This window comes from Musca domestica, unplaced genomic scaffold (genome assembly GCF_030504385.1).
Source record: "Musca domestica strain aabys unplaced genomic scaffold, Musca_domestica.polishedcontigs.V.1.1 13, whole genome shotgun sequence".
NCBI lineage: Eukaryota > Metazoa > Arthropoda > Insecta > Diptera > Muscidae > Musca > Musca domestica.
In genome coordinates, this window is record NW_026712172.1 from 8,944,216 (window position 1) to 8,968,252 (window position 24,037).

The following is a 24,037-nucleotide window of genomic DNA, read 5'->3' on the forward strand; positions in this document are numbered from 1 at the left end:
ATTTAATAAAGTGGTCATTGACTGTGAGTATACATCTGTCGACAGAACCGATTAATACTTTTTAACTTCTTTTTCAATCCTAGAACAAACTCTTGCTCTATTTTGAGTGACTCTGCTTCGCCTCTAATTTTTCAAACAGGAGTGACTCCGTAAAAAACTGCTCGCGAGTAAAATTTAGCAAATCTGTGCTCTGTTTTAGACCGAAAAAAAAACGCAAATAACATTTCAATAAAAACGCCCAAAAACATTTACATATTTGGTAATTATTCTTTTTATTGATAATAAACGGCAGAAACAAAACGAAATTTCTTGTGAAAATAAAAGCCCTGAATTATATATATTTTTTTGTGTAACTCATTTTTTTGTTTTGTTTGTTCGTCATTCTTTCATTTTTGTTACGGTAAAAAGGTTATAATAAGCAGTTGTTGGTTGTTGGTTTTTTTTTTTTTTGTTTTCTCAGTTGTTGCATCGATAACTAGGTTTAGATAATGGCTTAATTCTAAGGGGGGAAATAGGGGATATAGGCCGAGCAAAAAGTGTCAGTTTTGTTTTAAAAATGGGGAGTTTTTTTATATCTTTTGGGGGGAGCGGGGCAAGGGCAAAGGGTTTTTGGAACAAGTGTAAATAGGTTAAGAGTAAATACATGAAGCAGGTGCGGTGGCTTTGGTTTATTTTTACTTTTGGTTTTCTTTTTTTAATTTTCATAGCGAAAATGTTTTTTTGTTTTTTCTTCCTTAAATTTTTTGTATTTTTATGTTGTTTGTGTAAAATATTCACCAATCAATGTAGTTTGTTTTATAGATATTGGCTAATAAGATAATTACCTGTTTTTTTGGTTGTTGTCTGTTTTGAATAAATTCCAAATTATCCAATTAGAAAGCAAAGAGAAATAAAAACACAATTTCTAATAGTTTTTTTGTTGGTTTTTATATTTATGCAAAATATTTCAAAAGAAGAAGAACACAAATACTTTTTTCTTGTTGTTGTGGTGGTTAAATGTGTTTGGTTGTTTGTTTTTTTTTTTTTTTTTTGGGGGGGAAAGGGCGAATTTTGTTTTAACTAATCGGAGATGATTTATTTTTGAGAGAAAGGAAAACAAACAAGGTTTGAAAGGTTTGTAACAGATTTCTAGGTTTCTGAGTTAACGGATCAGGGGGTTTGTATTTTTTTGAAACATTTTACATTGAATGGTTGTTGTTGTTGTTGTTGTTGGTTTTGTGGTTTTCTTTTTGAGGGGTTCTCTTTCATTTATTATAATTATTAAATATATTTTTTGTTTGTTTAGCGTACAATTATTGTTGCAATTACAATTGTCTTGAGTACATTTATATATAAGATTTTTTTTTGGTTTTTATTTATTTTTTATTATATATATTTTGTTGTTGTTGTTGTGTATGACTTACATAATGTAAAAGTAAACGAAACGAAATTGGAAATGATAATTTGTTTGTTCATTAGTATTATTATTATTATTATTATTATTATTATTATTATTATTATTATTATTATTATTATTATTATTATTATTATTATGTTTCTTTTATTTATATACGTTAAATTGTTTACGTTTGTCTTTTTTTTATTTATTTTTTGTGTAAAGTTTTTTCTTCTTGTTTTTTTATTTATTTATTATTTTTTATTTAACGCAGGACGGGGTTTTTATCTTGTTTTTCCTTTTTTGCTTCATCATCTCATTTTGCATTTTCAATTTTTTTAATTTTTTTGACATTTTTTTATAAGATTTTAATCTAGGTTTTCTTTTGTTTTCTCTTACATTCATGCTAAGTTTTACATAAATATTTTTTGTTTTTTCTTTTTTTTTTTTTTTGTTGTTTGTTGCTGTTAATAAATTTGAAATGATTAGATGATTTAAGCATAATAATTTTTGTTGTTTTTTGTTTTTTGGTTGTTGTTGTTTCTTAGAGATTCATCATTTGGTTTTTGTTTGACTAGTTTTTATAATACGTTCATTTTTGTTGTTGTTGTTAATGTATTATGAAATAAGTTGTTGTGTGTTTTTTTTTTTTGTGAATGTAGTTGTGTCAAGGATTTTACAAAACATTTGCATACTTTGCTGAATTTAGAAAAACAATTTTGAAATTTAATGATATGGGCTCAGAATTGTAGTGTGAAAGAGAGAGCACATACATTGTAAAGAGAACTTATGGGACTTCGAATTAATTTTAAGCCAAAGTTTCAACTAAAAATTAGTCGGAAAATTAAAGGATATTAGAGAGACTTCCAAGAAAGCTAGTTTCAAATTATTCTGGAGACTTTTTTCTATGGGAAATTTTTTCTTCTCCCTGGAACTTGTTCCTTTTCATCGAAATGTCTCAGCTAAAGGGTTGCTTTATTGGAAGATTACTTTTTTTGACTCTGAAAAAAATAATTTCTTTAACGGCTGATACATCAGATCTGGGCAAGAAGGAAAACCTTAAGATGCAGAAATTTACCTTTCTTTCATAAAAAAAAAATCACTGACAGAAAATTTAATTTTTTTTCTATGAGAATGACAGTCCCAGAGAGGATACCTTCAAAAAGGATTTGAAGTTCTTGGGACCGATTTCTTGCCAGAGAAGAAAATTCTTCAGTCCTGCCAGGAGACTGACTTCCTTATATAAAATTGTCCGGCATGGCTGTTTTCTAAGGAAATATTATGCGGATTTATGAAATTAATATTTGTTCCAAAAAATCCATAAAAACTTATTGTCTATCAATAAACTTTTCCGGTCTCAGGCAAATTTTTCTTCTCCCTGATACTTGTTCCTATTCAACGAAATGTCTCAGCTAAAGGGGTGCTTTTTATTTGAAAATTACCTTTTTTGACTCCGCAGAAAATAAAAAAATCCCTGCAGAGGATTTAGTTTTTTTTCTGTAAGAAAATGGGTTAAGGTCCTTTAAAAAGGGGTTAAGGTCCTTGGGACTGATTTCTCACCAGAGAAGAAACTGCTTCAACCCTGCTAAGAGACTTATGTATGAAACTGATATTTGAATTTGCAAAAAAACCCATAAAAACTTATTTTCCGTCGAAAAACTTTATCGGCCTCAGACAACTGCATTTTCTACAAAAACGACGTTTTTCACAAAGTTCCGAAAATAGTTGGAGAACTTTTCGCCAATATTATGCAGCAAAGCATATTTGTTGTTTGTCTTCAGTGGCCCACATTAAAAGTGGCGCATTATGACAAAATATTGGTGGAAGCCAAAAAATTTCTTCTATAATTCTTCTTCGCTCGACTCAGTTCATTTACGAGAATGTCTCGCCCAATTTACATTTACATTTTTTTATTGAATTTTTTCCCAGAGAAATCTCTCTAGACTTAAATTATTTCCGAGATTGTGGCGCCCAATTTAAATTTACATTTTTTTGTTGGATTTTTTGTCCCTTGTAATAAATGGGATCATAAATATCTCTATGTGCCAGAACTTTGTCTTTCAATCATAGAAAAAAATCCACTGACAGAGAATTAAGTTTTTTTTTTATAAAAATTGCCGACCCAGGGAGGATACCCTTAAAAAGGGTCATCGGGACTTACTTTTTGGCAAAGAAGAAAATTCTTCAGCCCTACTAGAAGACTGACTTCTTTATGTAAAAATTTCCGGTCATGGTTGTTTTCTATTGAAAAATTATGCGGATTTATGAAACCGATATTTGTTCCAAAAAATCCATAAAAACTTATTTTCCCTCGAAAAACTTTCCTTGTCTCAGAGGGCTGCATCTCCCATAGAATCGGCCTTTTTCAGAAAAAAAATCTTGCCAAGGAAATTTCAGAAAAATTGTATTCTTCAGCCCTTGGTAGCAACCATGCCTTTAAGGAACTGTCTTCTTAATATGGAAAAAATGCTATGGAACAAGCTTTCGTTATAGAAAAAAATTATCATTCCAAATTAAAGCATCTTTTTATACAAAAGACTTTGGGAATAAAGAGCTGACTTCCCGCATTGTCGATTTTAATAAAAAAAATCCCTGCAAAAAGCAATTATTTTTCTATCTCTAAAAATGCCACAGATATGATTTCTTTAAGGAGACAAATTTTAAACTCCCAAAGCAGGTTTTTTTGGTACAGAAAAATTGCTCAATATCTTACTGTACAAAAAAAACCTTAGACTTAGGAGAATATTTTTTTCTTTTAGATTATTCCATGTTTCTATAGAACAGATTTCTCAGTTACGGTTAAATAAGTTTTTTAATAATCTCAGTCATATTGGGGTGGCTATTCCATAGTCCATATTGGACCTTATTTTTCCAATAGAGAAAATTACTTTTTAATTTAGAGTTAATCATCTCTGGCAAATAATGTCGATTTTATACTCCAAAATTAAAGGGATTTAAATTTGTTCCAAAAAGTAAAGCATTCTCCCCATTCATAATTCCTTAATCCCGTTTTTTATAGAAAAATTAACCAGTGTCAGATACTAATTTTTTCCAGATAAATTGACACTGTCCTTTCAAAAAAAAAAAAGAAAATTCTCCATCGATTGCCTCCGAGTCACACAAAAAGAATTTGTTAAAAAATCACACAGCAAAGTAACTTTTGTTTTCTTTTTCAATAAACAATTCATAGTATTGCAGAGGGAAATTTGTTTAAATTTTGTGTCGATAGCTTTTCAATTAATACATACATATATTTTACACAATAAATAATTAATTCTTTTTTTGTAGTTAATTTTATGAGTAAATAAATAAATAAATATTAACCTAGGTAATTTTAATAATTAATGTCTTTCAGATTTTAACTTTTACAAAGAAAATATACTTTTTTAGTTGAAAAATCTATTCGAAAAGTGTTTGAGAGTAGAAGAGAGACATTGGACATGGGAGGCATTTTCCATATGACCTTCTGTTTAGAGAAATAGTCAGCAATGCTCATCTGGAGAGACTATCCTTATATCCAAGGTATGCTACAAATTGCCTTATTTTTTAAATCTATGACATTGAAAATATCCTGGATAGTTTCAAAAATATTTATGTTAGATATTTTTTCACCAATATTATGCAGCAAAGTACATTTGTTTGTCTTTAATGGCTCTAGATTAATAATTGCAGAAGATGACAAAATGTTGCCAGGGAGCCACAAAATGACATTAATTAATATCCAAACAAATCTCTCTCATTTCCGAGATTGTGGCGCTCAATGTACGTTACATTTTTTGTCGGAAAATTTTCACCCTTGCATTAAATGTCAATCATAATCTTCTCTTTAGGACATCTCTGAGAATGTGGCGCCCAATGTAAATTACATTGCATTTTTCTCTCTTGTTTGTTTTTTCTTCTCGAATCGTAATTTTCCCTTTAGGAAATATATTTTTTAAATATTTTTCTTTGTGAAAATGTCTTAAAAATAAATATAAATTATAACAAAAATTTGTTTAATACAATTATTTACTTGTGTTTAAATGTACAAAACTTAAGATGAACTGATATGACGGTAAGCTTCATAAGTTGTCAATTTTGTGTAAATAAAATAAAAGTATTTTGCAAAATATTTTATTAAAATGGAAAACAAAGGGAAAGACGAGCTGATAAAAAAGGATATGTGAAGAGATCATGCCATGTATCACTAAGAGCTAAGAAAATGAAAAAAATTCTAGAGATTCTCAAAGGAAAGGACTCTTTTCTATCAAAGATTTAAACAAATTGGATTTACTGATCCTGGAGGTTCAAGATATGAAACTCATAATCCGTTGAAAAAAAAAAAATTAAAACTTCCATCGGTGTCCATCGTACCAAACGTTTTATCTCTATGCCTCTCCCATAAACTGCCTCACTGAGCTTTTGGACCTCTATGTTCCTAGCGGAAATGGACTAGTCATCTAGAGCAGCCTTGCTCACAATATATACATTAGAAGTGGTAAGAGACTCTCTGGCCTGGCAATTTGAGAGATATTTTGTGAACTTTTCGAGGCTGCTCAAGTTAGGCTAGCCAACCGCTACCAACACGAAAGCTTTGATTGTGTATATTTCTCAGACGTGAACATCGAGAGAGTAACTCCCCCTCTCCCACTAACTTTAAGTTAACAGTTAAGCCAGAGTAGGGCAGAAAATGTTCTTCCAATTCTATTCATCACCGATTACATTGGGTGAGTGTGGAGAGAATTTCGCATGTGGAGAGCACAAGCGCCTGCATTTGCCCGACATTGCTTCAAATCAGGGACGGGGCCTTCAATGAACGCAATTCTCTTCACATCCTCAATCAGAAATTGGGAGAATTTAAGAGTGAGACTCTCTATGCGGTACTATTTAAATGACTATGAAATCACCCATACATTCTCATTAACATTGTTTTTTTCTAACACCCTTTTCGGGTTCTCTAACGATCTGTGGAATCGACTGTGTAGACACGACCGGGACTAAATCATTGACATGCAAAACAGGCACGAGTGCCTTCAAATGAGAGTAATTCTCTTCACAACCACAATCAGAAATTGGGATAATATAAGAGTGAGACTCTCTACGCGGCCCTGAATTAAATGACTATAAAATCGCCCATATATTCTCATTAACATGGTATTTTTTCAACACCCTATTCGGGTTCTCCGTAGGCCATAGATCAACGATCAATGGAATCGACAGTATGACAATAACTTCCTCTGTTTCGCCTTCTCAAGGGAAACTAAATCATTGCCATGCAAAAGCAGGCACGCGTGCCTTCAATGAGAGTAATTCTCTCTACACTCACAATCTGAGCCATTGAAAAACAAAGTAACCAGAGAGAACATTAAAGTGCGACTCTTTATCCAGCCTGGACCTATATAAGTAAAGAGACAATACCTGTACTTCAGGTACCTCAATGAATCTGCTATATATCTCGAGAGATTTAAAGGTGATACATGAAACTCGTTGGGATTTCCAAAGAACAGCTATTTTCCCTTTCCGAGACGCTACGATGGCCTAAAAGTTTTAGGGGAATGAAAGTATTAAAAATCCCTTCTGAATTTAAGGTGGCATACTTCAAGAAAAGAGCGTCTGTGGGCACTCGGTGAGAGCACACACTAGCAATTACTCTTTTGCTTGTGTTCTCGCCACTGAGTTTCTTTTAGTGGATTTCAATTTTAGCAATGCATTAATGGCATAGTGCACATTTGTCAAGAGATTATTGATGTTATGATAAGCATATCCAGCTCTACGACATGGTATGGCATGACATGACCTTTTCATTGACCCTTCTTACCCTTCAAATTAAAAAAAATTAACTAAATCTGTATTTCCATTAAATTTTAGTTGACTTAAGTTTTGTGTTTTGATTTTCATGTTTGTTTCTCTTCTTTCAGAGCTTTGCTTTTGAAGTTTTCTTTCTCCTAGCCAAGGTGTAACAAAGTCTGAAGAACCATTGCAAAGTTTGTATTATAGCGTATTTTTGTTGCTGTTATGCTTTGTTATTCTGAGTTCTTTTATTTATGATTTTTTTGTGTTTTAGTTGTCTAGAATAGCAATTCTGGTAATTTTATTTTTTATTCATCATTTTCATTCATCATTCATTTATTTGTTATGTTTCTTGTCATAGCTTAAAAGCGTTTTGAGTAGTAAGCTGCTCGTTAATGTTTTTTTATTTTTTTATTTTCATTAGTTTAAATATATAGTTTTTAATCTGGGAGTTGTTTTATTTGCATTTGGAATTTATTTTCAAGAAGAAATGAAGAAGGAATCGAAGAAATAAAATTGAGAAAAATTTGGAGAGTTTGACATTTGGAATGGGGGCCAGAAAATTCCCTGGCTTGGAAATATGAATTTCAATCCCAATATTTGCCTTGGGCCCATTCCTGACAGCAAATCTCTGTTGTTTCTTATTTACCGTTACACTCTTAAATAGACTTCTTCCCTTCTGTCTTTCTTTTTTTTCTGTTGTAGGAAATAATAATTTATTTTTATTTTTTTTAATAATAATATTTTTTCTTTTGTTGTTTTACATTATGTTTTTGTTGTAGACTTAAAACTAAGTTGTTGTTTTTTATACGAGATTTATTTTTGTTTTTTTTTTTTTTGCATTACACACAATCAATGATTCATTACTTTTTTGGTTTTGGTTTTCCTTAGTATCTCTCTAAACAAGAACGACGTTTAATGTTAGTAAAAGAAAATATCTTTGTTGTTGTTGTGGTTTATTTGAAAAAAATTTCCATCATTTTTTGGTTTGTTAAATTTAGTTTTGTTTTGAATGTTTTGATGTTGCATGGAGTGAATGAGAATTATTGTGTAAGTGTGAGGGGAGATTTCTGAAATTGCTTAGCTTTCAAATATCATTTTTTTTTCTCTTATTGTTGTTGTTGTATATATGTTTGTTGTTTTTGTGTAAATGTTTACTTAACAGCAGTCCTCTGTTAGTTTACATTAAGATATCCTATTGTTTGTTTGGTTTTTGTTTTTTTTTTTTGGGGATCAGAGCCTGGGAAGGGGTTTAATAGAGTTTTGTCTGGTTGTTTTTATTGTAATTATTGTAAGATTTTGTTTTCATAAAAAGTTCTTGGGGTTCTTTTTGGTTTTTCTTTTTTTGTTAAATATTCATCGGAATAATTTGTTGTTGTTGTTGTTTTAATTATAAGTAATTAAGTGTGTTGTTGTTGCTGTTTGTGTTCTGTTAATTTTTCTGCAGATGTTTACTCTTTTACTTCAAAATATTTGTAAGTGGGATTTTCGTAGCCATTGATTTGCATACTCGGCACGATTTTCTCTTCGGGGACCACAGGATGATGGGCGGCGGCATTCTGCAAAAAAAAACAAAGAAAATTGAATTAAATAAAAACATTTCCAGAACTAATAGAACTAAAAATCTAAAATATGGAGGTCGTTCGTTCAGAGTTAAGTGTGGGAGTTTTGTTTTAGTTTTCTAGAGGATTATCTATAGTCCTGATAATCCTCTACAAAATTAAAACAAAATCGTGAATTTTTTAAAAACATTTAATGAGGGATAGTCAAGGCCATTGCCAGGCCAATATTTTTGGATTGTTTTTTTAAAAAAAGTTCTGAAAGACTACAAGGGCTATATTCGTAGATGCAGATTCAGGGCCATTCTTTGAAACTTTTGAATTGAATTTTTTGATTAAATTTTATGAATGCATATTTTTTCATTAGGATTTTTAAAGAGCAAAAATTGGCTACTTTATAGTGACCATAACCCCTTAAATATTGACATTACGGAGTTTTAGCGATTTTTATTCATTGCAAATTTTAAAGATGAAATATAGCCTATATGGTGGCTATAACTCCTTAAATATTGACAAATTTTATGAAGGCCTATTTGTGGATTTTTTAATAAAATTATATGAAGGACTATCTCAGCCATTGTCGTAGATTATTGAATAACATTACACTCATCATAACATATAACCTCCACCATTTTATGGAGGGTATATTAGCTTTGTCATTCGGTTTGTAACTCCACGAAATATTCATAATAGGTCCTACAAAGTACAGGGTGAGATGAAAAAAAATGCAACCAACATCAGACGGCTGTCATTTCTAAGCCGCTCGTCCGAAAGCTGACAGCTCATTATATTGTTTATAAGCGTTTAAAAGCATTTTGGTGAGAATTTTCCAGAAAAAATAGTTATTCGTGATGGAATTCAAGCGTGATAGTGTGATTTCTTTATATTTGGCTAGAAAAACGCAAGTGGCTATCGTTAGAGCACTCCAGCATTTAAGTTTGAATAAATCTTTGGGTCTCGTACCATCGTTCATTACCGTGATACTGGTAGCGTAGCCCGGCGTCAAGGAAGTGGGCGGAAGAAAAAAGGCAACATCAGCAGAATAGTTCGAAAAGTTAAGAAGCGACTTGATCGAAACCCGCGTCGCAGTGGCCGAAAAATGGCTCGTGTGCTAAACATATCGCAATATTCCTTTCTGCAAATATTGAAAAATGAGCTCGAAATAAAGCCATTGACATTCCAAAAAGTGCAAGAACTTACACCGCAACATAAAGAAAATAGACTCAAAAGAGCTAAAGAGTTGCTTCGCTTGGCCGAAAGTGGTGAACTGCGAAATTCGGTTTTCTCCGATGAGAAAACATTCGTTGTCCAGCAGTTTGTAAACAAACAAAATGATCGTGTTTACTTGTCAAAAAGGTCAGCTGAAAATGTGCACCTTCGGTTGGTCACCAGAACTCAAGCGCCGGCCATGGTGATGGTGTGGGTCGCCATAACAGCCGATGGTCGCTCTCAGCTCGTATTTGGCATCGACCGTGGCATCAGAATAAATACCGAATATTATTGCGAAAATATTCTGAAGGGTGTATTAAAGCCTTGGGCACGCAAATGTTTTGGCCGCAGACCTTGGACATTCCACCAGGACACATCATCATCGCACTCAGCACGCGCCACCCAAGAATGGTTACAAATGAGGTTCCTCTCTTCATTTCCAGCGCACAGTGACCACCTAAATCTCCGGATACCAATCCATTGGACTATTGTGTCTGGAGTATTTTGCAGAGCAAGGTTGGTAATAAGAAGAATACCAAAGTGTCGATCGCCTCAAGCAAGCGCTTCGCCGGGAATGCGGTAAAATACCACAGAGCAACGTTCGGGCAGCGTGTGACGGTTTCATTGGCCGTGTGAAGGCCATAATTCGTGCCAAACTTGACTAATTCGAACAAACCTAAATTTATTCTGAAATTTGATGCTATTCCCGACATTTTTTGCTTTCATTCAATAAAATTAAAACAAAAAAATAAAAATTATGGTATTTGACTTTGTTGTAGTTTTTTTATCTCACCCTGTATATTCTTGACGTCTTCTAGGGCCTATGTAGAAGAATTTGATGACATACAATTTTGTAAAATATTTTGATCTGCTATGATCCCAAAAAGGTGAGATTTTGTCAGATTAGTTGATCGGATCATTGCCATTATCGATTAGGAAATTTATGAATCGATTAAGAAAATTTATCCTAAAACTAGCAGAGCTCCATTTGAATTAATAACTTTTATCAACTCTAGTATCCTGGAGATAAATTTCAAGAATATTTTTCTCAAGGAATATCAGAAAATATTCGAAAATTATTTTCAAAACTAAAATTCTTCACTTTTTAGAATATTTTTTTGGGAAATTCAAAAACGTCTTTAGGAGTTCCTTTAAGGACTTTCAGGTATTTTTTTAGAATTCATCTTTCAAGGACTTTATAATAAATATCATGAATATTTTTTCAAGGAGTATCAGGAAAAATTTCGATATATTTATTAAGGATTCTTTTAATGACTCTTAGACCTATAAACGTAATTTTTCAAATATATCTACAATATTTTTTTCAAGGAGTATCAGGAAAATATCTTTTTATAGGATTCTATTAAGGACTTTTAGGGGTATAATCGTTGATTTTTCGAATATTTTTTTAAGGACATAAGAGAATTTAAAAAAAATTCTCGAGAAGTATCAGAATAATATCTGCAATATTTTTCTCAAGGAGTATAAGGAAACAAATTCATTTTATAGGATTCCATTAAGGACTTTCAGAGGTATAATCGTTGATTTTTACGAATATTTTTTTAAGACATTAGAGAATTTTAAAAAAATCTGGAAAAGTATCAGAATAATATCTGCAATATTTTTCAAATGACTACCTTAAGGAGTTTATTATTTTTTATTATTTAAAGTTTTTTTTTTCAAGAAGTATCAGAAAAAAATCAAAAATATTTTTTAAGGATACCTTTAAGGAATTTGAGAGTTATAATCGCTGATTTTTTAGAATATTTCTTTGGAAATTCAAAAGTGTACTTCATGAATTAACTTAAGGACTTTGAGAGCTATAAATGTTAATTTTTAGAATTTTTTCCAAGGACTATAAAAAAATGCACGGATGTTTTTTCCAAGGAGTAGCAGAAAAAATTCAAAAACATTTTTAAGGATTCTTTTCAGGACATTTAGAACTATAAACGTTAATTTTTAGAATATATCTACAATATTTTTTTCTCAAGGATTATCAGAAAAAATAATGAATACAATATTCCTTTAAGGGCTTTTAGAGATATAATTTTGAAGGTTCTGTTTGCAGGATTCTTTTTTGTAGCATAATATTTTAGAACATATTTTTAAGGATTATATGAGAAATTTAAAAAAGAAATGTTTTCGTGTCAGAATAATATCAAGACTTCCTTGAGGACTTTCAGAGTTATAATCGTTGTTTTCTCTATGACAATTCAAGTCAAGATTTTGAAGAAATAGTGGCACAATAATTTCAACGGCTTTCAATTCTAGAACCATAGATTTTCTAAGATCAATATTTTGGACAGGACTTACCTGATCAACTTCAATAAAGCCTTGCGCATGGGGCGAACGTGCTGTTCTCCACTTGGCAACAGCAATGCCCACAAAGATGGCAGCCATAAGAGCAATGCCAGCAAAGGACAAAGTGAAGTAGACATTGCGTCCCTCCTTATTCGCATGCGCAGATGAGGAATGAGAGTATTCTCTGCGCACAGAGAAGCTCTGTAAAGAAAAAGGATATGCTTTAGGTAAATAGGGGTACAGGGAGCGTACACGAAATACCGATTCGCGGTGGCCCAAATCGTGTGTCATGAAATGCTGGACAGAGGGTTCAGCTTCCTGATGGGCGACGGCAGCAACATCCTCGACAGCACGCTGAACGGCCTCGTCATCCACGGTGGGCAGGATGGTTTGGGTTTTGGTGCTGGAATTGTTAACGAAAATTAGATTTTTTCCTGCACATAAAATATGACTATCAACAAACCTGAGTGTGGCTTCAACATATTCCTCTGCTGCTGAATCCTTATCACTGTGGGCCATTTTTGTGGGATCAACCATGGCCTCGTCTTTGCTAGTCTTCGACTCCTCGCTGGTGAATGCCTGAGAATCCTGTTCGGCCTTGACCATATCGTCGACCTTTTTGGCTTCCAAGCGCAACTTCTCCTCGCGCAATTTCTCACGTTCGGCGGCCCGTTGTTCCTTGCGCTGCTTCTCGGCCAAACGCAAACGTTCCTTTTCAGCTACCTTGCGCTCGATTTCAATGCGATATTTATCTAAAATGGCAGCCTCTGCCTCTTCGCTCATGCCCAAAGAGGAGCCGGGGATGTCATCTTTGCTGCGCAAGGCCAAAATGTAATCGTTCATCAATTGGGAGATTTTGTTCGACAATTCGGGATAACGTTTGAGCATTGTCATCGATTGATTGACGGCACGATCGATATCGATGAGTCGTTCCAAAGTGCGTGGTCGTTCCGAGGCAGCAGCTTCCAAACCGCCAGCACCGCCGGAGTTCAACAAATGGCGATAGTGGGCCAAGGCATGGGCACGATCCTTGTGGAGAGCACGTAGAAGTTTCTGCAAGCATTTCTCGACGTGGTGAGCCTATGGAGAGAAATGGGAAAAATTCAGAATTTAGAAGAGACAATTTATAGGAATCGAAAGGGTTGTAAAAGCTCATTGGGATTGTGGGGGGCATTTTATTTTTACTTCACACACAACATATTATGACCCTCATGGAACTACTAATATTTTTGCGGATTTTCTTCACTTACGTTTGGTGGTTGCTCAGTCAAGGCCTGAGTATAGCAGGTCATGGCTTCACGTTTGCGCTGATTGATGTGGGCGAGAACACGCTGCTGATGCATGGCGGCCAATTGGTGTTTCTCAGCATTGCCTTCTTCTTCGAGTGCCTGAACAGAAGTCTAAAATTACATTCCCATATAAAGATATATTGCACATTTAAGAGAGAAAGAGTATCAGAATGATGTGTCGATATACTTCGGATTTCGATTAATGACTTGACTGGGTGATATAAAAATGTTGAAAGTTCTTATTTATTTTGTACCATCTACAAAAAAATATTGCATTGGATCGGATCGGATGGTCGGATAAGTATCTGGTGTGTTAATGTACTAATTAAGCAAAAAGATGAAAGCCTAAATCTCTAATCAAAGAAAAAAATATTCGGCATATCTACAGTGCAGGTTAGCGGGTTTTACTGTTTAGCTATAAAGCCTCTGGGTGGCGGGAGATTAGCTCTGACATGCTGAATTATGTTTTGTTGCTGTAACAAATTTGCAGTTTTAGGATGGACCAAAGTGTGAACTGAAAGTGCCGGGTTGGTGGTTGTGGTGGTGTTGTTGCCAAAAAAATTAAAGTGAATGAGAATTATCGTATACTTGAAGGTGAAAGTGTGATTGACGTGAAATGAAAGTGTTTGGGATAAACTGACATTTCGAGGGAGATTTAAAGGGGTTTATCAACTGTAGAAAGTCAAGAGTGGTGTTATTTATTTATTTTTGTAAGTGGTCCGTAAGACCTTTGGTAAGGTAAAAAAAGTAGAATGAATCAACGGAATTGGGCTTGAATCCTCGTGAGAGGAGTGACTAGCACTATATCGATAATGGATCAACTAAATATGGCCCTGTCTGAGTAGTCCTCGAAACGCTGGAAATTTGATAGATTTTATTCATGAATTCCGTCATGGATGATGATGCAAATATCATCAGAATGCGACACCATTTAGAGTATTGATGTAATATCAAAATTGATTTTGGAGCAACTCTTAGCCGTCCGAATAGTTCCCAATGGTTGAAAGAGGGACGATGTCCAATCTTTTATATTCAAGCCAAAATTAACTATAGAATTGTAATAGGCGAGCACAATTTGAACATCCAAATCCTTTCTGAGCCATTGAAAGAAGAATGGTCGAATGAATGTATCATTTAACGGAGCAAAGGTGACAGGTTCGAAAATAGGGACTTATTTTTATAGTATTAGAAGTATTATTTATATAAGTACGGTATCTCCTATATCAGGTCCTGGATGATGTATTTATGAGGAGTAAAGTTTACGAAAATAGTTTCTAGCCATCTTCACGGTGTCCTATTCTTTGAAAATGGAGAGGGTAGCCCAGCTTCTGAATCCATGCAAAGATGCCAAGAAAGGAGACAAGTAAAAAACAAAAGAAAGTTCTTGGCGCTATTAAAGAAAAAAACAAACAAAAAATAGTTTTTAGGCATTTTTCCTCAACATGTAACATGTTTTATAACCGGTTTATCGATCTTTGGTCAAAGAAGGTGAACTAGTTATCCAAAAACGTTCTTTTGGTTCATTATAGAGAGATAAGCACCGACCGAACTTTAGTGAATGCGAAATAAGCACCCGATTCTCTTCAAATCTCACACATCTCAATATTTTTGTCAACACAAGATGTAGTGTGGAATATGTGGGTTCACTCGTTGAGGTACCTCCCCACAAAGGGTCAACATTTTAAATAATCGTCTCTATTATAAAATATGAAATAAGAGTCCCATGACCTTCAAATGTCGCACATCTTAATTATTTTACCTGCACAAGATCTGGTATCAAAGACGGTTAGAAGGTTCAAAATTTTGAATAACTAATACGCTCATAAATAGCCAAAAGAGCAACCGATTCTTTTCAAACGTTGCACATCCGTGTATTTCCACCAACACAATATCTATTGGTCCTCTATTTAAGGTACGTCGGGCCTTAATTTTGAATGACCTTGAAGCTCATAAAATGCTAAATGAACATTCGATTTCTTTCAAACTCGTCATATCAAAATATTTCTATAAACACTAGATCCGTTGTGAAGATGCTAGAATCGCAGCATAAAATTCTATGTCGATTTAGCAATGTCCGTCCGTCTGTCCGTCTATCCGTCTGTGGAAATCACTCTAGCTTCCGAACGAATTGAAGTAGATTGATAAAATTTTACTCAAATTTATATTATGTCTGCAGAACTTTTGGTATTTAAAATGGGACATGTAGGTCCACGTTTTAGTATAGCCCCCATATAACGGTACCTCCCGATATTCGGTACTTTGATGATTTTAGCGACATTTTTTCACCGGAATTGTTTCAAATTTGGTATTTAAAGTTCGTAAAGGATATTACAGCTTAAGACAGAAAATTGTCTGTGCCGGTCCACGTCTTCGTATAGCCCCATATAACGGTACCTCCCGATATTCGGTATTTTCTTGTTTTTAGAGACATTATTCACTGGAATTGTTTCAAATTTGGTATTTGAAGTTCGTAATGGATACTACAGCCTAAGATAAAAAAATTATCTGTGCCGGTCCACGTCTTCATATAGCCCCCATATACCGTACCCCCCGATATTCGGTATTTTGATGATTTTAGCGACATTATTTACCGGGATTGTTTCAAATTTCGCATGTGAAGGTCATAATGGATACTTCAGCCCATGCCAGAAAATTGTCTGTGCAGGTTCACGTCTTCCAATAGCCAAAATATAACGGTACCCCCCCCCCCCCCTATTTTCGGTATTTTGATGATTTTAGCTACATTATAAACAGATTTTTCTTCAAGTTTCGCATTTAAATATTGTAATAACTTATGACAAAAGTTGCCTATGCAGGCCCACGTCGTCGTATAAGCATTCGGTATTTTTAAGATTTTAACAGCATTTTTAACGGATTTTATTTTTTTTTTTTTTTGGAAATTGCCAAATTTGTACCAAATGGTGGAAAGTATTAAAAGTTCGGCCCGGCCGAACTAACAGCTTTTTAACTTGTTAAGTTTCGCATTTGAATATTGCAATGGCTTATGATAAAAGTTGCCTATGCAGGTCCACGACCCCAATATAACGGCTATATTCGGTATTTTTAAGATCTTAACAGAATTTTTGGCGAATGTAATTTGTTTGAAAATTTCTATATTCGTTCCAAATGGTGGAGGGTATTCAAAGTTCGGCCCTGCCGATCTTACAGCTTTTTTACTTGTTTTATCATACCTTTTTGGTTATTCATGGCTATCTTGCAGATACTGACATCTTCTACTGTTTTCAAATCCTTTTGCGAATTATTATTACATTCCGACTGCCATCAATGACAAACTATTCCGCACGCCTTTAAGAATTTCTCTCCTCCACCCAGTTACCAACTACTCGCGCCACTTATAAAATATCTTGTAATCCCATTTTAAGCATCATAATTCCACCTAAAGGATGCCACCCAGAGATTTGCAAAAGGATAACCGATTTTCGCTTTAAGCTGCTCAAAACCGACTAACCTACTAAAGATGCAATTTTATACAAATATATATATATTCACGTTAATAATTTACATTTAGTGGGTTATTTTGCTTGCTTTTCTGACAGTGGATATGTATTCATAAATATGTATACGAGTATGTATGTATGTATGTGTGTGTGTGTGTTTATATTTACGTCTGAGTTTTAGTAGAAAAAGGCGATAAAGCTTTCTAAGAAATTTATTAACAATCTGATTACTAGCCAATTTATAGAGCCTTATTTGCAGCTGTTCATTAGGTATTATCTAAAATGATTATGAATTTATGTTTATGCGTATGGACGTGTGAGTGAGTGTGTGTGTGTGTACGAGTATGTGTATATGTGTGTATGTATTTGTATATCACCATACTACAAACAAAAAGCGTCATATCTGATGATTCTTTCGCTCCCATTATTATGCACAACTACAAACTAAACTAAAGAAAAACAAAAACAACCAATGAATAAGCAATAACAACAACAACAGCAACAATAGCAAGAACAATAATTATGATTATAATGATAATAAGGAGGATAGGAATAAGGATATTCTAATGGAAATAAGAAATGACAATAGCTAACAGCAAAATTGAAATAGAGTTGAAACCGGGAGGGAGGCAAACAAAAAAAAAAAAAAGAGAAGAACTCAAAATCCAAGGATAATGAAAATGAATGACACGAGAAGGAGGGAAAAAGCTAATGGAAAACTTAATCGAACTGAAATTGATTAACAACGAATGAGAAAAGTTATTAACATGAAACAAAAACCAAATAAGCCAAAGACGAAGAGAAAATATACAAAATGTACTAGGAGAGAGATAGATTAAGATTGAGAGAGAGAGAGAGTTGGAGGGATGAGTGCAACTTAAAATGAACCAAAGAAAATTGAGCGCTGCGAAATTCTTCTCCACCTACCTGGAAACGAGCTGTCATTCTCTGCTTGAAACTCTGGGCAGCCTTGGGATCGGCCAAACGCATATCCTGATATTTCTCCTCCAAATCGGACCAGTCCTTCATCACACGGGTCACCTTTTCACGGTGCGATTCCTCGAGGCGCTGTTGGGCTTCCTTTTTTTAGAATTTATTTGGTTTTGATAAATAAGATGCCTAAGCATGTGAAAACACTTACTTTTTGACTTACTTTGTAGCTCTGGTGTTCATAGTGTGGATCGAAGTGGGTGAAATAGGGATCGGGTGTGGGTTGGCCGGTTGTGGGTGGCATTGGCAGATCACCGTTGTTGTTGTTGCCGCCGCCGCTATTCTTGCCATCTAACATCGATCCACCGGCCTTTTCCATATCCTTCGAATTTGTGGGTTTGTTCGATGGTTTGGCACCACTTGAGCTACCTTGTTGATCGTATGTCGTATCAACGGGATCCTCTTCGTAATTATCCTCACCCGAATCGTATTCAGCATTGACATCATCGCCAGTGGCAGTAGCATCATCGGCAGCCATTTCATCTTCCTCATCATCGGCCAACAAATCATCCTCATCATCTTCGTCTTCGATATCGTCGGCGGTATCCTTCGAGTAGTTGGAATCATTGTCATCACTGCTGATATCATCGAGATCATCAGTCATGGGATTGGGCATTTCCACGGGTGGCATAACAGGCAAATCGGTTTTCTTTACACGAATTTCATCGGCTGGAAATAAAAATCCGAATAAAGTAAACCCATATGTTAGAAAAAGTGAAATGGATTCAATTGTATGTATGGAGGACTAAAAGGCAGCAAGAAGTCCATGTGACCCCTCTCTGTGAGTTGGGATCAAGCACATCTCAGAAGAAGCAATTCTGAATCTGTAGAGAATGTTGGGTAGCTCAATACAAATTAAGGTTTCTCTCAAACCGTCGGTAACAAAAGGTTGTAATTCTGGAAGATCTCGGTCGATCAACGAAAAATACTGACCTTTCTTATAAGAGTGTTAAAATAAATGAGAGAAAAGAAGATGTCATAGTCTCGAATTGTGAAACAAAGTTCGAAAAGGTGCTTGGATAAAATGTGCTTAACGTAGAATAAAATAATTGAAAATAGATTTTGAAAATAGTCGATAGAAGAGTTAAACGAAAGTGGCATTTGGAAAATATAGGATTATGGGCTGAATAGGTTTGGCTTTATAAAAAGTGAGTAGAAGAAAAATGAAGAAAGGTAAGAAAGTAGATAAGAAGTGAGATAGAAGTAAAATGGATTATTTTCCCTTTAAATTTTTTAGATCCTTCAGATTGTGTTCTCTATAGAGGAAAAACATGGTTTTAGTACTGAAGATGGGGGTTTCAAGACCAAGTTCCACATTATGTTAGAGTCATATATAAAGTGATCTTTTAACAATTTAAAATGAACACTTTTGTTGCAGACTTTTAGGCGCGCTCAATAATCCTTAAACTTAAATGAAACGCTATTTTTTAAAGTGTACAAGGTGAGATGAAAAAACTGCCACTCGTCCGACAGCAGTTAAAATTTTTCCAGTTACAGCTTAATATATTGTTTACAAGCGTACAAACGCATGTCGGAGAGAATTTTCCAGAAAAAAAGTTATTCGTGATGGAATTCAAGCGTGATAGCGTGATTTCTTTATATTTGGCTGGAAGACCACAAGTGCCTATCGTTAGAGCACTCCAGCTCGTCACCGACGTCAAGGAGGTGGACGGAAGAAAACAGTAAAATCAGCAGAAATGATTTGAAAAGTAAAGAAGCGACTTGACCGAAACCTGCGTCGCAGTGGCCGAAAAATGGCTCGTGAGCTGAACATATTGCAATATTCCATTCCCCAAATATTGAAAAATGAGCTCGGGATAAAGCCATCGAAATTCCAAAATGTGGACTCAAAAGAGCTAAAGAGTTGGTTGCTTCGCTTGGCCGAAAGAGGTGAGCTGCGGAATTCGGTTTTCTCCGATGAGAAAACATTCGGTGCCCAGCAGTTTGTAAGCAGACAAAATGATCATGTTTACTTGCCAAAGAGGTGCACCTTCGGTTGGCCACCAGAACTCATGCGCAAGCGCCGGTCATGGTGATGGTGTGGGCCGCCATAACAGCCGATGGTCGCTCTCCACTCGTATTAATCGACACAGAATAAATGCCGAGTATTATAGAGAAAATATTCTGGAGGGTGTATTAAAGCCTTGGGTATACAAACACTTTGGCCGCAGACCTTGGACATTCCAAAAGGACAGCAGCGTGTGACGGTTTCATTGACCATTTGAAGGCCATAATTCGTGCCAAAGGTGATCAATTCCAAAAAAATCTGAACTTATTCCAAAATTTGAAGCTATTTCCGACATTTTTTTAAATTTATTCAATAAAATTAAAAAAGTATATAAAAATTATGGCGTTTGACTTTGTTACAGTTTTTTTCTCACCCTGTATTTCTCCCCAGAAAGACGCTGAAGGCGTTTAGTGAAATATGTTCACTAAACTCTAAAATGATGCAAAATTTGGAGTTGAAAGTTTGATGATGATGATGATGGCTGCACCAAAACCTATGGATGTCTATTCTGGTTGGACTTCGAACTCCACACAAACGTTCGTTCGATAACAAAAAGATTATTTCAGCAACAATGCAGAATTTTATAAAAGTAGAGTTTAAAATGGAGGATACGTATATCGGCGTTTTGCAAAGTTATCTATGTAAACAGGCACATTCCCCCGCTTTTACATTTTTTTGATAATTTCAGATTATGGCTAAATCTTTATATTTTAGGAATAAAGCGTCTTCGACAATATTAGAGACAACAACACGTGGATTATTTTGGTCCTGAAGTGAATCATCAAAGAGAGGTTTTTTGTCCTTTTATCGAAATATCGTACCAAATCAAAATATTCGTTATATCGATACATTTTTTAGATTTTTAATTTTGCGCTATTGAATTCAGAGTTGGATTTTTAAAAATGTTGGAATGTTGTTGGAAAGAAAATGTCGATATAATTTGTGGTTTCATCGATTCTACATAAATGAACATTACTAATTCAAAGTCAGTGTTCTGAATACAAAGGGAGTATAAGAAGCACGTACACACAATACATATATCAGTTCCGATTATTTTTTTATATATTATGACCTCCACCATATATTAAATTTGTCATTCCGTTTGTAACTCCTCGAATTACTCATTTCAGACACAACAAAGTATATATATTCTTGACCAGCGTAAAATTCTAAGTCGATTAAGCGATGTCCGTCCGTCTGTCTGTCCGGCTGTCTGTTGTAAACATACTTTCTTTCGAAAGAATTGAGATAGAAGGCTAAAATTTTGCACACATATTTATTTTGCCAGTAGGCAGTTTAAGTTGGTTTTGATATAGCCTCCCTAAAACGGTACCTCCCGATATTCGGTATTTTGATGATTTTAGCGACATTATTCACCGGAATTGTTTCAAATTTGGTATTTGAAGTTCGAAATGGATACTGCAGCCTAAGGCAGAAAATTGTCTGTGCAGGTCCACATCTTCGTATAGGGCCCATATAACGGTAACACCCCCCCATATTCGGTATTTTAATGATTTTAGCGACATTATTCACCGGAGTAGTTTCAAATTACGTATTTAGAGTTCGTAATGGGAACTACAGTCTGTGACAGAAAATTGTCTGTGCAGATCCAGGTCTTCGTATAGGCCCCATATGTCAGTACCTTCCTATATTTGGTATTTTGATGATTTTAGGTACAATTCTCACCGAAATTGTGAGAGATGTCGTATTTGAAGTTCGTAATGGATGCTACAGCCTGTGGCAGAAAATTGTCTTTGCAGGTTCACGTCTTCGTATAGCTCCGATATGACGTATAGCTCCCTATATACGGTATTTTTATGACATTAGCTACACTATTTTCCGTTTATTTCAAGTTTTGAATTTGAATATGGTAATGGCTTATGACAAACAATGCCTATGTAGGTCCACGTCTTATAGACCCCGATATATCGGCTATATTCGGTATTTTTCAGATTTTAACAGAATTTTTAACGGATTTTTTTTTTTTTTTTTTTGAAATTTTCCAAATTTGTTCCGTATGGTGGAGGGTATTTAAAGTTCGGCCCGGCCGAACTTACTGCTTTTTTACTTGTTTTCTTATATGTATAGAAACGAGGCTTCGAAGGGATTTCCCTATATAGTAAAAAATTAGTTATAATGCAAATCTTTTGTCCTTTCATAAGAAAGTCATTGTGGTACTACATATAAAAAGCTAATACTTAAACATTTTTGAGAAACTCCTCCCACCAGAAAAAAAGAATCATGAACCCAAAATCTGTTATCTCTGCAATTAGGAACTCAATTTTTATAGAAGGGACATTTCTGGCAATTATTCCTTTTTCGTACATAAGGATAAAAGTACTCGAAGAAGAGACATATCACGAATAGAAAGGCAAACTTTGACAAAGGCGAATTTCGAAACTGTAAAGAATGCGCTAACAAATATTGCTATTTTTAAAAGGAAAGAGGAAGTTCAGACGTAAATAATTTTTCCTCTTTCAACTGAAACCAAGAACAATCTTCCTTTCTCTTTAGGATAAAATAGGGACCTTACTTGGATTATCTCATGTTTTGCTTTAAAAAGAAGAATGAGGCCACTCTGAGCTCTTAAATCTCGCTTTTTCAGAGAGGAGGGAAATTAGAAATTGTAAGAATTTCAGGGAAGCACAGGCTTTATAGCCTGTAACGAAAAAACCACGAGTATCTACACCTATATAGAGATAGAGAGACCTCGAACGAAGGGGTTTCTTTTCCCGTATGGCAACAGAGAGAGAGACGAATTTCAAAATTGGAAAAGAATGTGCTAACAAAGATTGTTTTATTTATGAGACCACAAATATTTCTACAAAAAAGTTCGTTTTCATAAATGTTTCTTTCTTCTCAATATAGATACGAGGGGGTACCAGACCCTTTTCAGCTTTTCTCTAAATGAAAATCAATTTTTCCACCTTTCTTATGGAGTCTTTTAACATTCTATAATTCAGGTAATATCGTTTTTACGGGATCTAAGAAAAGGTAAACTTCGACACTTTATGAGATCAAAAATATTTCTAAAAAAGCTGATTTTTTACATGGGTTTCCAAATCTTGGTATGAGGAAGATAAGAAAGGAAAAATTTGAAATATTGGGGGTAATATTTCAGGTAATTTAAACTAGGGAGTTTCTCTAACTGAAAATCTATTTTTCTAGTTTTGAGGAAGAAAAATGGGCTTTAGATTACGTGCCCATATTTCATTCCATTAGCTTCAGATTTTAGAAAGGTTCCTATTATTGGAAGGATATTTGGGAAGTCTTTCCACATTCTAGTTGATCACATTTTCTATACAGGAACATTGCAGTTAAAAAATGTTCGCATTTTTTCCTTAATTTAAAACTTTTCATTTTGTTAACTTGTTTAAACCAACAATTGATCATTTGGAGGTTTTCACAACTTCTAATGAATGATGCTTCCACATAAAGCTAGCAAATACATTCATGTACAATACAGAGGATACACAGGAGAAGCCGAGTTTATATATGGCAAGGGGGGAAATGATGGCATTATTTACTTGTTCTTGGACATGGCATATTGGTTTCTACTCACTTTTGAAATGTTTGGGACAGCACACAAATTCAACACCCGAAAACAGGGAGATGCCACAGGGTAGCAACATGGCGAAGCTACGCATTTGCATGCCACGTTCTTGGCAGGCGGCAGCGCCGGTTTGATTCCACCTAACGAAGGGCCAGCAGCGTGAGGCATTGTGGATGTGATCGAAGAGGCAACCTTCGGGTACCAAGAGTGCATCCGATTGGAAGGGTCCTTCTGAAAGTAATACACACACCCATATAAACATCAAATCGTAAACAAATCACTTACATTGTTCGACGGGCAGGTGGGGATAGGCTTTGATTTTTTTTTTTTTGCCATTTATTCTCTGATTCGATTTGTTTTAATAATGCCAGTCTGGGGACACAGGGCATACCACCATGCCAGGCATTCAATAATTCTCTTTTAATGAACAATGTCCAAAGGCACACACACACACACGCACACGCACAAATCCCAGATATATGTATGTATGCATGTAGCCCCTCCTAACACAACAATGTAACATTCA

The 24,037-nt window shown here is 34.6% G+C and overlaps 1 protein-coding gene across 12 annotated transcripts in view; it reads right to left on the reverse strand.

Moving 5' to 3' along the window:
• Positions 1–576: 576 nt before the first annotated feature.
• Positions 577–24,037, reverse strand: part of LOC101892137 (amyloid-beta-like protein) — a 331,812-nt gene continuing 308,351 nt past the window's right edge. For 2 of the 12 annotated variants that reach the window (XM_020039921.2, XM_020039916.2), the window contains exons 4-10: positions 23,521–23,742; positions 18,114–18,619; positions 17,888–18,040; positions 13,464–13,613; positions 12,475–13,293; positions 12,226–12,414; positions 577–8,703 (exon numbers count right to left, since the gene is read on the reverse strand). In XM_020039921.2, coding sequence (XP_019895480.1) covers positions 8,596–8,703; positions 12,226–12,414; positions 12,475–13,293; positions 13,464–13,613; positions 17,888–18,040; positions 18,114–18,619; positions 23,521–23,742 — 2,147 coding nt within the window. In that variant the 3' untranslated portion in view covers positions 577–8,595. Of the gene's footprint in view, positions 8,704–12,225; positions 12,415–12,474; positions 13,294–13,463; positions 13,614–17,887; positions 18,041–18,101; positions 18,620–23,520; positions 23,743–24,037 lie in introns of all 12 variants that reach the window. The other 10 variants (XM_011297897.3, XM_011297894.3, XM_020039923.2 and 7 more) reach the window with 10 other exon arrangements.